General features: G+C 35.4%; 1 protein-coding gene across 1 annotated transcript; it reads right to left on the bottom strand.

Annotated features, from left to right (window-relative positions):
• Nucleotides 1–2,119: 2,119 nt before the first annotated feature.
• Nucleotides 2,120–8,204, bottom strand: LOC102809305 (uncharacterized). The gene is made up of 5 exons (XM_006819107.3): nt 8,188–8,204; nt 3,962–4,086; nt 3,459–3,565; nt 2,679–2,841; nt 2,120–2,462 (listed from the first exon to the last, which is right to left on the bottom strand). The coding sequence occupies exons 2-5, from the start codon at nt 4,083–4,085 to the stop codon at nt 2,398–2,400; spliced, it is 459 nt and encodes a 152-aa protein (XP_006819170.2). The 5' UTR covers nt 4,086; nt 8,188–8,204; the 3' UTR covers nt 2,120–2,397.
• Between the last annotated feature and the right edge of the window lie 6,335 nt (nt 8,205–14,539).

The raw sequence follows: 14,539 nt of genomic DNA, 5'->3' as shown, positions 1-14,539 counted from the left end.
TAATTGTGAGTTTAACCCTATATTATATTACAGTGTAGTGGTAAATTGAACATATCCTACATCATGTACGGTCAATTGGGTGAAACAAATATATCAAGTTTACATATAGTGCACAGCATATTAATTACAAATGTATTCACCCAATCAATGATAGTTAGTTGGCGAATTAACCAACGAAATCATGCGAGAGGGTACATAGTTATAGATATATCCCACTTTATAGCGCTTGAAGCAAGTAAATAGGGTCCAGAACAGGAAGTCACACATCGTCGCACCGTAACTGAGGCCAGCGACTCATTTGCATATAACATCAACAGCGACTTCTCAATCAAAGAGCAGGGTAAACAAACTCGATTTTCGATTTTTCAGTATGTTTCAGCATTGACAATGCTCCAACATTTCAACACTATCTAGCCAAGACTGTCTGGGTAAGAAAAAAACTCACGAACCTGCATCACCGTAAATCAATATTTAGGGCGTTTATTGCGTAGGCGTATCATATTACTATTATTTCTAAAAGAGTGAAATCAACATTATCATTTATCGCGTGCTCGAATCTTTTGTTTTTATATGTATTAATGAGGGCGCACGGCAATGTTCTAAGGAACTTTGCTGTTCACCTCCGTTTGTGCAAGACGCTCATATAACGATTCTTATAAAATAGGACACAAGCATTTATTTTTAGATAATTAACATTTCTGTATGAATTAGATTTCTGTATGAACAGATAATAGTCTGTTTTGTTAATCTAATACTTCATTCACTCCTTTATTTGTTCATCACATCAATGGTTTATTCACGGAATGGAAGTCTGCACCGAACAAAAAAAAAGTAATTAAAATTAATTATTGGTTGAACGTTCTTTCATAGGTTATCTATGCAACGGATAATGTATCGCTGCAATGGATTGGCGGAAATTAACTGTGTTCGGTGTCTTCACAAATACGTATGTTCATTAAAAAGTCGACTTTGAGGGTTTTGTCTTTTCTAATTCCTCCCAAACTTACCGTGACAAAACAAGGTATTAGAAACACCGCTAACTCATGACAATTTACTGTTCATATGCGTGTAAACCGCTAATAAAACTGGACAAAAAATTTGGAAAAAAATGCCAATGTATAAATACATTAATAGATCTAAAAATAATTTGTCTGATTAATCACATCTGTTAAACTGAACGAAACGTATTCACAAAGAAGTTCCATCATTCATGTGTACACGAAAATTGTCCTAAGGCGTTGAGCAGATACTCGAAATGGGGTCGTAATAATTAAAAAATCTGCAAGGATGAAATGTTTTTTTAAAGAAGAACATATTCCATATAGTAAAAACAAAAAAACGTTTACTACTACATAACTTCTATTGGTCCATTTCTAGGAATCTTATACAGATATTACTTATCATTTATTCAAAGCTACTTAATGTTAGCCAAGCGCAAGGTCTGATTTAAAATATATGCTTAGCATATGAAAACAACTGTAGAAATTAATTCTGCATATGTTGGTTTACAATTAGCATAAAGACAAAGAGATATGTGCGAATTTCCCAAAACAACAAACCATTGGCCAGAAAAATTGTCACACGACGAAATTTGATGATCACAGTTCAAACTATCATTGTCAGAGTGTCAGTAAAACACTAGCAGCTACAATGGTGTTATTATACTACTGTGTATCAAACTGTAATTTATTGTCACTGCATGCTCAAAAGTATAAGAGTAGAATTCATTTCAATAAGGCAGACAGAACACAATAATCAGGGATAACGCAAATTGATTCACAATCAGAACAATATATATCCCATTCATAGTACAGGGAATATTTCGAATTAGTTATTAAAGAGAACTACTTGTGGAAGAAGCTTTAATGAACCTAACATCAAATTAGATTAGACAGAAACATAAGCATTGAAAAGAAAATACATGTTTTAGAACCGATGCCTCCCGACGGACGCTGAACACCGCATGATTGCAACATTGCAGATATGCATGCGAGTAAATCTATTAACTTCCCGTTACTAGATACGATATTTAATTCATCGCTTAATAATACCTCAGCCCCCTGCGAGTACATAATGGACAACAGCAGTTACAATAGTCTACACGTTAGATCGAAAACGGTTGTATATTTTATAGCATAAATACTTCTTTATTGTATTTAACAATTACATATGATACACTAACAGTTTTCACAACGATAAGGAACACTACAGTAAAACAGCAAACTCCGTCAAGTTTATGCATGAAATATGTTTGATTGGTCTTGCAATAAGTGAATGAAAGTGTATACTAGTTAATTAAAAGAGATAATCCCATAATGGGATCATTAATTTAACATCATCAGATAAGCTTCGTAGTAATATACTAAGTATGCCAAACAATACTCGCGAAGATCGTAACTAAACATTATAATAAGCTTCTTCTTTCGCGTCTTCTTGAACATCAGGGTAAATGTCACCAAGTTCTATGAAAATGAAAAAAAGAATGACATTGCTAAATACCGTAGAGCATAGCGAACAAGAGCTTAGATAGATTGCAATTGAAATAAATAAATAAATAAATAAATAAATAAATAAATAAATAAATAAATAAATAAATAAATAAATAAATAAATAAATAAATAAATAAATAAATAAATAAATAAATAAATAAATAAATAAATAAATAAATAAATAAATACCTTCTTTCATTTCTGTCAGGTAACTCAACATGCTTTCCAGTTCATTCAGAGATCTTGCCCTGGCAATCGATCTGTATATTGAATAACCAAGACCTTGTTTTGCGTTGAGTATGTCATCATCCACATCGCCATACTCTTGATTATCATCATCTCGTGGATAGAGCTGTTACATTATGATACGAAAAAAGTAACTTTTAATTACTTGAAGATTATGCACACACCGTGATAAATTGATTTATTTCGTTGAAATCCATGCATGTATAGCGCAAATAAATCACACTCTCATGACGTGGTATACTCTAAACTGTTTGTGATATAATACCACAATAACAAGGCTTTAGATTTGATTGCGGGATTTTGTTCAATCAGCGTGGTTTAATTGGTTCCATTTGTATGATTTTAAACGCTATCATGGTGTCATTTGATTTTAAAAACTCGTCACACAGCTCTTTTAAAATTGTTTTAAATGTTGGCTCTACATGTAATATAGCCCAATTTTCAAATTGTTACAGTGTCGTCTATGGGGAGTGGCAATATGGGACCTGAAGAATACTTTATATTGATATTCATTGGAAAGGAACGTCATTATATAAGACTATGTATTCCCATCACACGGAGATAATTAGTTTGCTAAAGACTTTCTTCACCATATGGGATCCGGGCGGCGTTATCAATATTTAGTACACACTTGAGTCGTGTTTTACATTGTAGAATGGACAGGCCAGTCACAATAATTTACAGTTGCAGTTGATGTCTGTAAACGTGATGCTATCCACTAACCGCCTGCATGAATCGTTTTCCGGTTATATGTGATGGAAATGCCATAAGACCTCCTCTCTGTGCACCAGCAGGGCTACAATTCAGATCGTTCGAAGTGGCACCCAGAGCTGTCAAGGAAAGAACAAAAATACATTAATTAAACAATCACACAGACTGGTTACTAAATGGTTCACCCTAAGAAACATTAACAGTAAAATACATTTACATTCACTCTTGCAATACGGTAACCCGGACTCACACTCTCAGCGTAAATTACAATAACGATTCAGTGTTTCTTCGCAAACATACAGGTATTGAACGCATACAAGCACAAGGAACACTCCTTTTTCTAGTCGAGGGCGGAATAATAAAGTAAAATTATTAGATAACACAGCAAAGTCAAAAACAAACAAAATGTAAACGAATATATGACAAATACTTCCGTATATTGTTAACATTAGACTAACATTCACTATTTTGATTTGGAAAACTCGATAGTTGAAAATAAAGTGAACAAATCTTACGACAAATAGGTAAATTGTTTGTCCTTGGCCTGCCCCTTCTTCTCGCTTCTACTTGGTCCATCAGCAAAACCATAACCAAGGCAACGAATGTGGCCAACATGAAGAGTGTTTGTCCCGTTTTCATTCTGAAATTAACTTAAAAAATAGCAATTATTAATCCAAAGAGTATAAGAGTAAGTCAAATCACTGTGTTGAGTCTTGGAAACAGTTACACCAACTGCTCTGTTAACGAGACGACGATACATTATCTATTCCATACATAATATACTGTGCATATCGTATCACTTTATTTTACGTCGAGGTGCCTATTAGTTATTCTTATAAGTTATTCAACTGGTTAATCATCAGTCTTTATTAAATTACATAATTGAAATATTTAGAATTATGTATCATAGCAATACTTGAAGAGGGCATTCTTAAAATGTAAAAGGAAATACAACCATGAACTAGGATATGTTATCTATGAAAAAGCACATCATTACATTTGTTACTGTAACACGTTTACGTACGCTTTGTTAACTGTTTTTGTCTTAAAACGCAAAATTATTATCAAGAAAATCCAGAAGCTATGGGGGATGTTTATTCTTGCAGTGACAGATCCATGTATTGTGTAAGATAAGGTGACTGTTTAAAACCGAACCGAACTAGTCCACAGGTTAGCGTGTCCACAACATCATGCCGTCTACGATACAAAATTATACCCACACGTCAGGCTTGTAGCATTAGTTGGAGAATGCAGACTATCATGGTATAACTGTCACCCCTGTGACGTTTCTTTACTCAGTGCATTGGGTGAACGTCGGAATGACTAGCTGTGAGACAACAAGAACATTCTCCCGTAAAACCCAGTCCTTTAGTTTTAGTGGTACCTGTGGTAGTACTATTGATGAATCGTTTCACGCAACATATACAACGCGAGTTATACATTATCTGCTTATAAGAGATTCGAACACACTGGCGTCCTTTAAGAGGGTACCGAGTATAACTAAAATAAGCAGAGCGTAGATGTATAATTATTTCCAAGAGTACTTTAATGATTACTATATACATCCTATGTCTTGACATTTAATTAAATATATATGTATGTGGACAAAAATAGACAAAATAGAAGACATGTTGGGTTGAACTGATCTGATACCGATCATGAATTAGTTTTCGCGTATCTGTTGACCGACTTATTTAGCTGGTTACTAGTGAATGGCTGTGTTATATCTGTCATCATTTAGGCTCATGCGAGGTCCTGGACGGAACTTGACTCAGTGATTTGGAACTAATTACGATATAACCGTTGCCATCCGGACCGCTATTTCTGACAGTTGGGTATTCGCAGTTAGTAATATAGTGAATCAAAAGATATGACGTGTCCAGTATTTAGTGTGATTGGCTATGTGCAAGTTGAATGTGTGAAGAGTACGCCCTATGTCTTTTAACTGCTTTGTAATTGGTTAAGTTTTGATTTTTGATTTAAATCCAAACAAAAAATACACACACGCTGCTTGGGATTTTCGGAAAAATATATTATCCATATTTCAAAGGTTTCTATTCCAATATCATTCTTGCGACACCCCAGGTTTAAATGGCTTCATAGTTATTGAATCGTCAGTAGCACTGTTTAATTGTCAGTCGTGCTGTAAAAAAACGTCAGTCGTCCTGGAAAAATATCAGTCGTGCTGGAGAGACGTCAGTAGTGCTAGAAAAAGGTAAGTCGCACTTGAGTGTTACACAATGATGATTCCGGAACGAATGAGAAAAGGTGTGGTTCGTAGTAATGTAATTTTCATGTAAGTACATGATTCAAGTAGGTGCCATCTCGGAATCGACACGCAACCAACATCAACATCTAAATCATATGGAAAATGCAGAATCTTATTGCCATTGCAAATGCGTTCATTGCGTGCTAACAGAAACAAGCATGTACTATTATGTTACTAAGAGGAAGATTTACTATTTCAGACGAAATACATATAAATGTTATTGTGCTTCAAACATTTGAACATTCAGTGGACTGCATTCGGTACAAATATAGATAATGTAATAATGTGTTTTGGCCGTTTGAAAATAATTCAAAGAGGGTGATATGCAAATTATCTAATATCTCTGTATAATTTTGGGCGCTTAACTAGAAATTTTATTTGAAAAAAAGCTTTGACCTTTCAAAAAAATTAAAAATGCTAGCTTATCATTACATTGTGATTTCATCACAACGATATCAACATTGTTTGATATTGAACAGAACACGTAAATAAAAGTATAATTTATGCAAAAATATCGAATTATGTTTGATTGTTTTATTGAAGGACTGCGAATACAAACTAATCTTGACACCGTTATATCTTCACGAATGTTTTTTGAATTAAATCGGTTAGCACAAATTTGAATAAAAAGTGTTTATTTTTTCAATTATTTGACCCAACATTCAATCTTTTAGCACTCATTTTATAAATTACAAAACATAACACTATTTTTGATGAGTTACAATATTCTGCATTCTGACTACATATAACATGGCGCACTTCAAAAGTAATTTTCATAATCAATTGGCAAAACAAATGTGGTTAAAAGGGTACTTCTCATCCTTTTACTTCCGGCGATTAGAATAAACAGATATTGTTTTATTTGATGTAAATTCTATTCCATATTTTCATATTCAAAGATGCGTTCATTGTAAGCGCATTAAACTTATAAACATAGAAAATACATTTTCCATTGCTTCACGGAATACTAGTAAAACGATTTAATGGGTGTTCTTCATTGACGTTAAATTAGAATGTGCTCTTCACTTTGTCAGTACATCTGGGTTTAATTTCTTATTGACCGTATAAATGCTACGAATATTTATGGGCCTGTTTCTTCTACGTTTACAATCTGTCTTGGCAGTAATGAAAGAGAACCAGATGAGCATTTAATAGATCGTAAAGAGAAGGCCAGTCGGTGACTGTAATCACGCACTTTAAACGTCAACAACGCTGTAAAATAATCTCAAAGGAATACTATTGCCAGAATCCTGATTTCAAGTTCAGATTATGAATATTACTAATCCTACGCATATGTTTGTACTCAATGCACACACAAATAAGATAACTGTACAGTCAGTCCGTTATCAATCGGGTTATCGCTAATCTGAAGGTGTTTGTAAACGAGCGATTCGATATAGATATATAGGACATAACTAATCCGCAGTATTTGTATTTGCGGAAAACACCGACAGCCTGGCGTCATGTGATTCATATATAGTAATAAGAAAGTGTCTAAATTAAGAAAAGAATAATATTCCATGATATATTCAACCGACATAAAACTATATACAGTATTTGTTCCTTGTTTCGTTCTCGTTTTCAGTTCTCAGATCAATATCAAATATAAATGCCTTAACAGTTTTTGTATTTTTATCTCAATAATCTTATTTTGCTTGATATATCTATCGTCACAGCCGAGAGAAAGACAATGTAATATTTTAATTGTAATGTTCAATTAATCTAACCTAATATGTTTGATATTCTGAAGCTATTACTGGGTATTATCGCCAGTGTCACATCACTAACGATCCTATTATTTTAACGAGTAGTCGTGTTTCTTTCATCTCGAGGGAGTGCTCAACAATGTACCACTCGCGCGACTCTTCATAATCTAACACGAGACGCGATGTAAACCAAAAACATTAATAAAAGATGGGACATGATGTACAATGTATTTCACGATAGTTTTTCCCAAGAATCCACACTATCTCATAGACTCTCAACTAGTAGGCTTATAACACTGTGCCTGCAAGTTGGTTTAAACAATCAAACATATAGCACACATAAATGATGTTTAGAAATATTATATAAACATTTGTACATGTATGTGCGTCAGAAAGCATATTGTTAAAATTCCACATCGGTTCGCGCGATGAATAGAACTGGCTTATATATTAACTTATCAATACGAGAAGGCATTCTATACAACATATCGATAGAAACTAAAGAATATATTAATGTTAATATGACATAGATCGACTTTCTTACACGTATATTCGTTTTCTGCACAATATACACAATCAAAATCCAATTTGGCATTAGCTAGAGTTAATCAGTGTTTTATTATGACTGAATGTATGTTTTTTAACGCGCTCGTGTTTGCGTTACCGATAGACCGGAAATTGCAGAAAATTGAGAAACGCCAATTCATAAAACACTGTACGTTACAATCGAATAACCATCAATGTTAAAATAACCATAAATACTTACCTTTTAATTTGCTTTGTTTTAAAAGAAACAACACTTAAATTGGACAAAATATCCAGACGCTTGAACCTAGATCTACTGCAGTACAGAGCTCGTTAACGTGCTGCGATACGGACAACAAGTCGTTTCAAACTGTCTTGTATTCGGGCACCAATTGTGAAATGTCATGTATATATAATAACGATTCGATCAATAGAGAGTATTACATTAATTATGTTAATAAGCGATTGATGTCGGACAGATATCGTAGGCATGACAGAATGACATGCGATACACGCCTGCCCCTTCATGAATACGCCCACAGAGCAATAAGGAAATCATGAAAGCTGGTTTCATCGTGTAATCTGAACATTTATAGGGTATCGATGGATATCAAATTCAACTCTTCTGAATCATTTCGATATCTCTAGAACGTGTAAAGTTATAGTTGTCACAAAATATCTACTCGCTGAAGCTACTACAGTCATGTGAGTTTGGTCACAATGGCGGACAATCATAATTCATAGAATATCAAGATAATAAACCAACTAGACAACGATTTGTCGGTATCTTTCAAAGTTCGACACAAGGGGCGTTCATGATCGTATTTGAGATTCTTCTTCGGGGACAGATTGTGTCGTGTACTTGAAAATGTCATCATATTGACGTCATATCACTTGATTGTCTTCTTTTCTACGGTCTTGAGTATTTTGAAGCAGTTAAAGTAATTTGTAAGTGAAGATGAAAGAGCCATTTTACGAATAGTGTGCGCGTGTCCTTGCTTTCCAATTGGACATCCCACTCCTGTAGCGACGAGCAGGTTACGTGTTGTGTGTGAGTATACAGTCATCGGGTACACGAATGAGTGGGTGCAAGATAACTTCTTCAAACACCTGAACTGAATTTATTTAAATAAAAAGTATACTACTGTTTAATTTGATGTGTAGAGTACTTACAAAATAACTCATATTGATTTTATCTAACATGTATGGTATATCATTGCCATTGGCGATATTAGCGAATATAGCATGTCATCGTTGACAAATAGGTGTCGTTTTTTAAATGTTAACTAATGTTTGAACCAGTAATACCACAAGTAAATTAGAAGAATTTACTAACGTTCAAATAGTGACTATGAACATGTTACTAGGACTATTTTAGTACTTCAATAAAATCCTACAGGCAATATGAACCAGTTATTGACCATAACACAACACATTAAGATGAGATTCAGCGCCATATGAGACGATATTGTTGTCGTTACATAACATATGTGATTTTATCGGGAAATCTGATAAACATCTGGAAACCTAGCCTAAGTTCATCTTATGTATTCATTACTTGTAGGATGTTTGACCTGTATTGTTATCGAGATAGTAAATTATGTCAGCATGTCACATAGAATTGCAATTTGAATCGCGTGGATCGGAGAATACGACATGTAAATATCAATAAGAGTGTTATCTTTACTGAATAATATCGCAAATATTACAATAGATTTCATTCCAATGCAAACAAGGGTAGATTGAATGTCATAGATTTTACAATAGCAAAATAATTTATGACAAATCTAGCTGCGTAATATGGCATTTCTAGTAAGCATTTGTATTGCAAACCAGATATATGTAAATAAATATAAATAAGTAAATGTAGAATTATTTTTTAGTTAGATCATTACTATTGGATAAAGCTATCAGTGAGGGAATTATCCTTTGATGCATTCATCGTTTCTCATTAGATTTTATGATATCTAGGTTGTACATTTTAACACGTTTTAATTAACCATTGAACAAAAAAGGCAAAAATCTGTAATCCCTAGAACAAGACACATATATGTACTATTTGCCCAGACAAAAAATCAGAGCATAACCTTATGTGTGGCATATGCCTGCTATGCGTTCACCCAGCCACATTGCAATATAACAAGTAGATATGTAGTTAATAAATCATAACGCGATACTTCGGCGTCCAAATTGGCAATCAGCGTTTTGCACTTGTAAAGATTTTGAGAGGGTTCGGTGCGATCTTCGTTCCACAGCCAAATTGATTAGTCAAAACGTATTCTGATTAAAAGATAGTAGGACAATACTTATGACATCGACTGCACGAGGTGTCCCTAATATACGCGCTGGTATCTCATTTGGAGAAACCTAGCAACCCTAGGCCTGCCAATTTAGAATCATTTCCGAATATGAAAATTACTTTACGCACTACATGTACATAGTTGATAACTCAGGTCCAAAACACTAATTGGTACCCTACCCAATTTACATTAAAGGACCTTGCAACACGTCACGTGCGTTATTACTCACTAATATAAAATTAACTGGTTTCCTTTAATTCATGTCAAGAGATGAAAAGAATTACGTCGTTTCGTCGTGTGCATTGCATCACGTAGGTTGCGACACATTTCGCTGATTTCAAGGATTCTCAAGCACGCAATTATATAATGTTACACTAACAAGATTAAGTGTATGTAGTATGTTGACGATTGTTTTATTTTATTTTGAACCGATAAATAGCCGATCTTCCCGTTTTTACAAAGTAGTGACGTTTTTAAACCCTAGGATGTGAGTTTTGGTGAATTATTTATGTAGGCGACCGAGTGTAAAATAACCTGTCACTATACTTCAGTTGGTCTTCTTGTGTTACGTGTATTATTCGTGGCATGGAATTATTCATACCTTGGTTTCTATAGATACGTTAATGAAGACAATAAATTATAAACGCCATGTCACCAGTAGCATCAAATACTATAAAAATAATGACCCGGGCCAAAGTCGATATAAAGATGTGTCGACCCGAAGAAAGCATAGCCGACCTTTCAAAATTCATCTAAAATAGGATGGAAAATTTGATTATGTATAGACTTTGACTTGCTCCAAACAACTGTTTGAGGTTTCAGAAGCTGCGACGTTTACACATGCCGCGCTCGCACACTGACAACACAGCACTGGGCCACGTTTACACATGCCGCGCTCGCACACTGACAACACAGCACTGGGCCACGTTTACACATGTGTGGCGCGTATCGCGTGGACGGGTTTCACGTTCTCTGCACGTAATAAGCTCGGTTATTAAGCATCCTTTTTTGGGGATGCCCGGTGGCCGAGGGGAAGACGTGTAGTGGCGTGAAGCTAGGCGATTAGGTGCCGTACGCGAGCGCCGGTTCGAGTCACGCACGCAGTACGTATTTACTATAATTAGACATAGTCTTTACCTTGCCGTTTATTCGGTGTTATTTGCTCACGTTTACACATGCCGCGCTCGCACACTGACAACACAGCACTGGGCCACGTTTACACATGCCGCGCTCGCACACTGACAACACAGCACTGGGCCACGTTTACACATGCCGCGCTCGCACACTGACAACACAGCACTGGGCCACGTTTACACATGCCGCGCTCGCACACTGACAACACAGCACTGGGCCACGTTTACACATGCCGCGCTCGAACACTGACAACACAGCACTGGGCCACGTTTACTAAAACAAAACGCAATATAACATCACATTTCTGGTTAAATGAACATTTTAATGAAACCAATATGTATGTACAATACACAACGAGTAATAAAAATGACCTTGATGAAATAAATAGAAAAACTATACGTTGGTACAAATCCAAGCCACGCACACGGTGTGGCGCTTTTAGACTAAGTCAACATTCCTATATTATTGTACTTCAATCCGATTCACGCATTTGGCGGTCAATGTGTTTGTGTATTCGTCATCCGTCTGTCGACAAAGGTCAGGTCAGTAGTATTATTTTGAATGGTTTAATCTACCTCACCTCAAAAATCAGCAATAAATTTAGTCAAAATATTAGGATAGTTTGTTTGTCAGATTATCCTATGATTAATTGAAATTTATTCGGAAAGATGAATATTCTATATTTACCATCCAAATAAGTTGCCCAAGTGACATATCCATGTAAAAATACTACATCGTAGTAATAATTCATTTGTATTTCAAGATCTCCGGTATATGCACAAAGTATGAAACTAGATATGTTCGAAATAAATATTTACAAAAATAAAATTACATTAAAACATATATAGAAATATGAAGATTTATTTTTCTTATATGTAGTGCCTTAAAATAATAGTACACAGGTCACGATATATATTAATGTTTGTGGAGCGTAATAGAGATTGAAATTCGAAATCATTCGGATGCACTATGCTTTGATGTGTTGAATTGCGCCCTCAGCAATTGATAGGCAGGGCACACACAATTTTCCACGGCTACTAAATTATACATTTTACATAATATGGCAGTCGTTCCAATGCTTTCGTGTCTTCTCTCTTCAATACCAAAGGGAGACAACCACAGCGAAAACATGCAAGTACTTTGATACATTTAAAGCTTCAGTTTAAGATAGATATTACTCTTTTAAAACGTATGTATGTGCGTAGTTTGGGTTTATTACACGCCTTCTTCCGCCTTTGTTGGTGGCAGACATCTTGAACACAAGACATTAAATTTAAAAAATAAAGATATTTTGTCACCCGCCGTCAAAACCATTAGAATATAATAAATGTGTAATATAGATATCAATACTCGACTCGTCTTAGCTGAAAATCGTGCGATAGGCTTGATGAAATAATATATGCAGAAGGAGTACATATCTTTAACCAAAAGATAATACAACGCTTTATACTTGCAACATGGATATGCATACGACCACGTTCTTCAATAACTTCCCCATTTAAGGCGTTTAAAGGCGTTGTCGTCGAGAAATCATTCTATGTCCCCCCTTTCTACCTGCCATGCTCCACTTACATCAGAATATGCCAAAATATCTAATAACCTCTGTAAGCTTACTATCGATTCACCAAAGAGAGCATTAACATCAGCATACAACAACGAGAATAATATATAAATACCTTGTGATAATTGAATACCCTGAGTTCATTAGCATCAAATTCAATTCTCCAATAAATAAATAAATAAACTAAACTAAAAAGGACTTAGCATACAACGCTGCATCAATCCTATTGGATAATCAAAATAATTTGATGTATAGCTACCATACTTCACAGTTGACATTCTTATACATAGAACGCAAAATAATGTACATATAATGTACCTCGACATACACGTAAGAACTAGTTTGTACATAAGGGATTGGTGATTTACTCTGTACACAACTTACCCTTTCACTTGCTAATATATTTATGTATAATTTCATGTAGCTATGATGAAATTGTTTTCGCGTATCTTTTAATCGACTTAATTAGCTGATTACGAGTGAATTGCTGTGTTATGTCTGTCATCGTTTAGGCAGGCGAGGTCCTGGACGGAACTCGACTCAGTGATTTGGAACTAATTACGAGATAACCGTCGCTATTCGGACTACTACTATTTCTGACAGTTGATATTCGTAGTTATTAATGTAGTGAACTATTAATCAAAAGATATGACGTATTCAGTACTTAGTGTGATTGGCTTTATGATTGAAGGTTACGCCTTAGAGTCTTTTTTCTGCTTCGTAATTGAAAATTGAGTTTTGAAAATGAATATAGTTGTTTTAGTTGGTCTTGGCGAGTACACCACAACAGACGCAGTCCAGTCCTAGAGAGTCTTGGGGCGAGCCTTGAGGCAGTCCAGTCTTGGGCTAGTCTTGGGTCAGCCTTGCGATAGTCTTGGGGATTTTTCCCCAGGGCGCTGTGTCTTATAGAGTGCTCGACTGATCGACTAAGACAAAAGTTGAAACGTATTTCGCTGTGTGTGTCTTATTTGACTGTAGAGCTTAAGTGACTTCCCCGATCCCGTACCTCAAGGGGACGAGATATAGAGACGAGACGAGATTCCCCCTGACACGTGTGGAGAACCCGTGATACGTGAGTGGAGATCCGGGCAGGTGTTTAACACACATTGAGATCCTGTGAAGAAAAGTGAAATGACGAAGGTGTGTCTTTGTTGTGAACCGAATTAACAGCTCTATGGCAGAGACGACACCGCGCTTGACGACTAACGACTTTACCCGTATGGCACCGATGAACAACGCTGAAGAGATGAAGATTTCAGAACCCCTTCGGAAGGACGAGTATCGAATAGGACAGTATAATATAACGACCCGGACTAACGCAACGACAAGAGAAGAGACGCTTATAGACTTTGATTAGAACTTTAGCTATCTGTGTATTGCTTAGAGAACTGCTCGCTGGACACTGTAACTGACACTGTGTAACTCAAGACGTTGAACTCTTTTCCAGAATCACAACACTATTGTTTAGTATGTAATGTATTGGTTGCTTTTCCTATCGTTTTTTCTTAACGTTTTTTTTGTGATATCGAATTGTATGTTATGTAGGCGCCCAGATCTTTTTTGAAATGATATTTAGTGACGTGCGAGGTCCTTTATAA

Source organism: Saccoglossus kowalevskii, chromosome 1 (assembly GCF_978046115.1).
Source record: "Saccoglossus kowalevskii chromosome 1, keSacKowa6.1, whole genome shotgun sequence".
In the NCBI taxonomy this organism is placed as follows: Eukaryota; Metazoa; Hemichordata; class Enteropneusta; family Harrimaniidae; genus Saccoglossus; species Saccoglossus kowalevskii.
The sequence above is the reverse complement of the archived record's forward strand: the minus strand, read 5'-3'. Positions and strand labels throughout refer to the sequence as shown.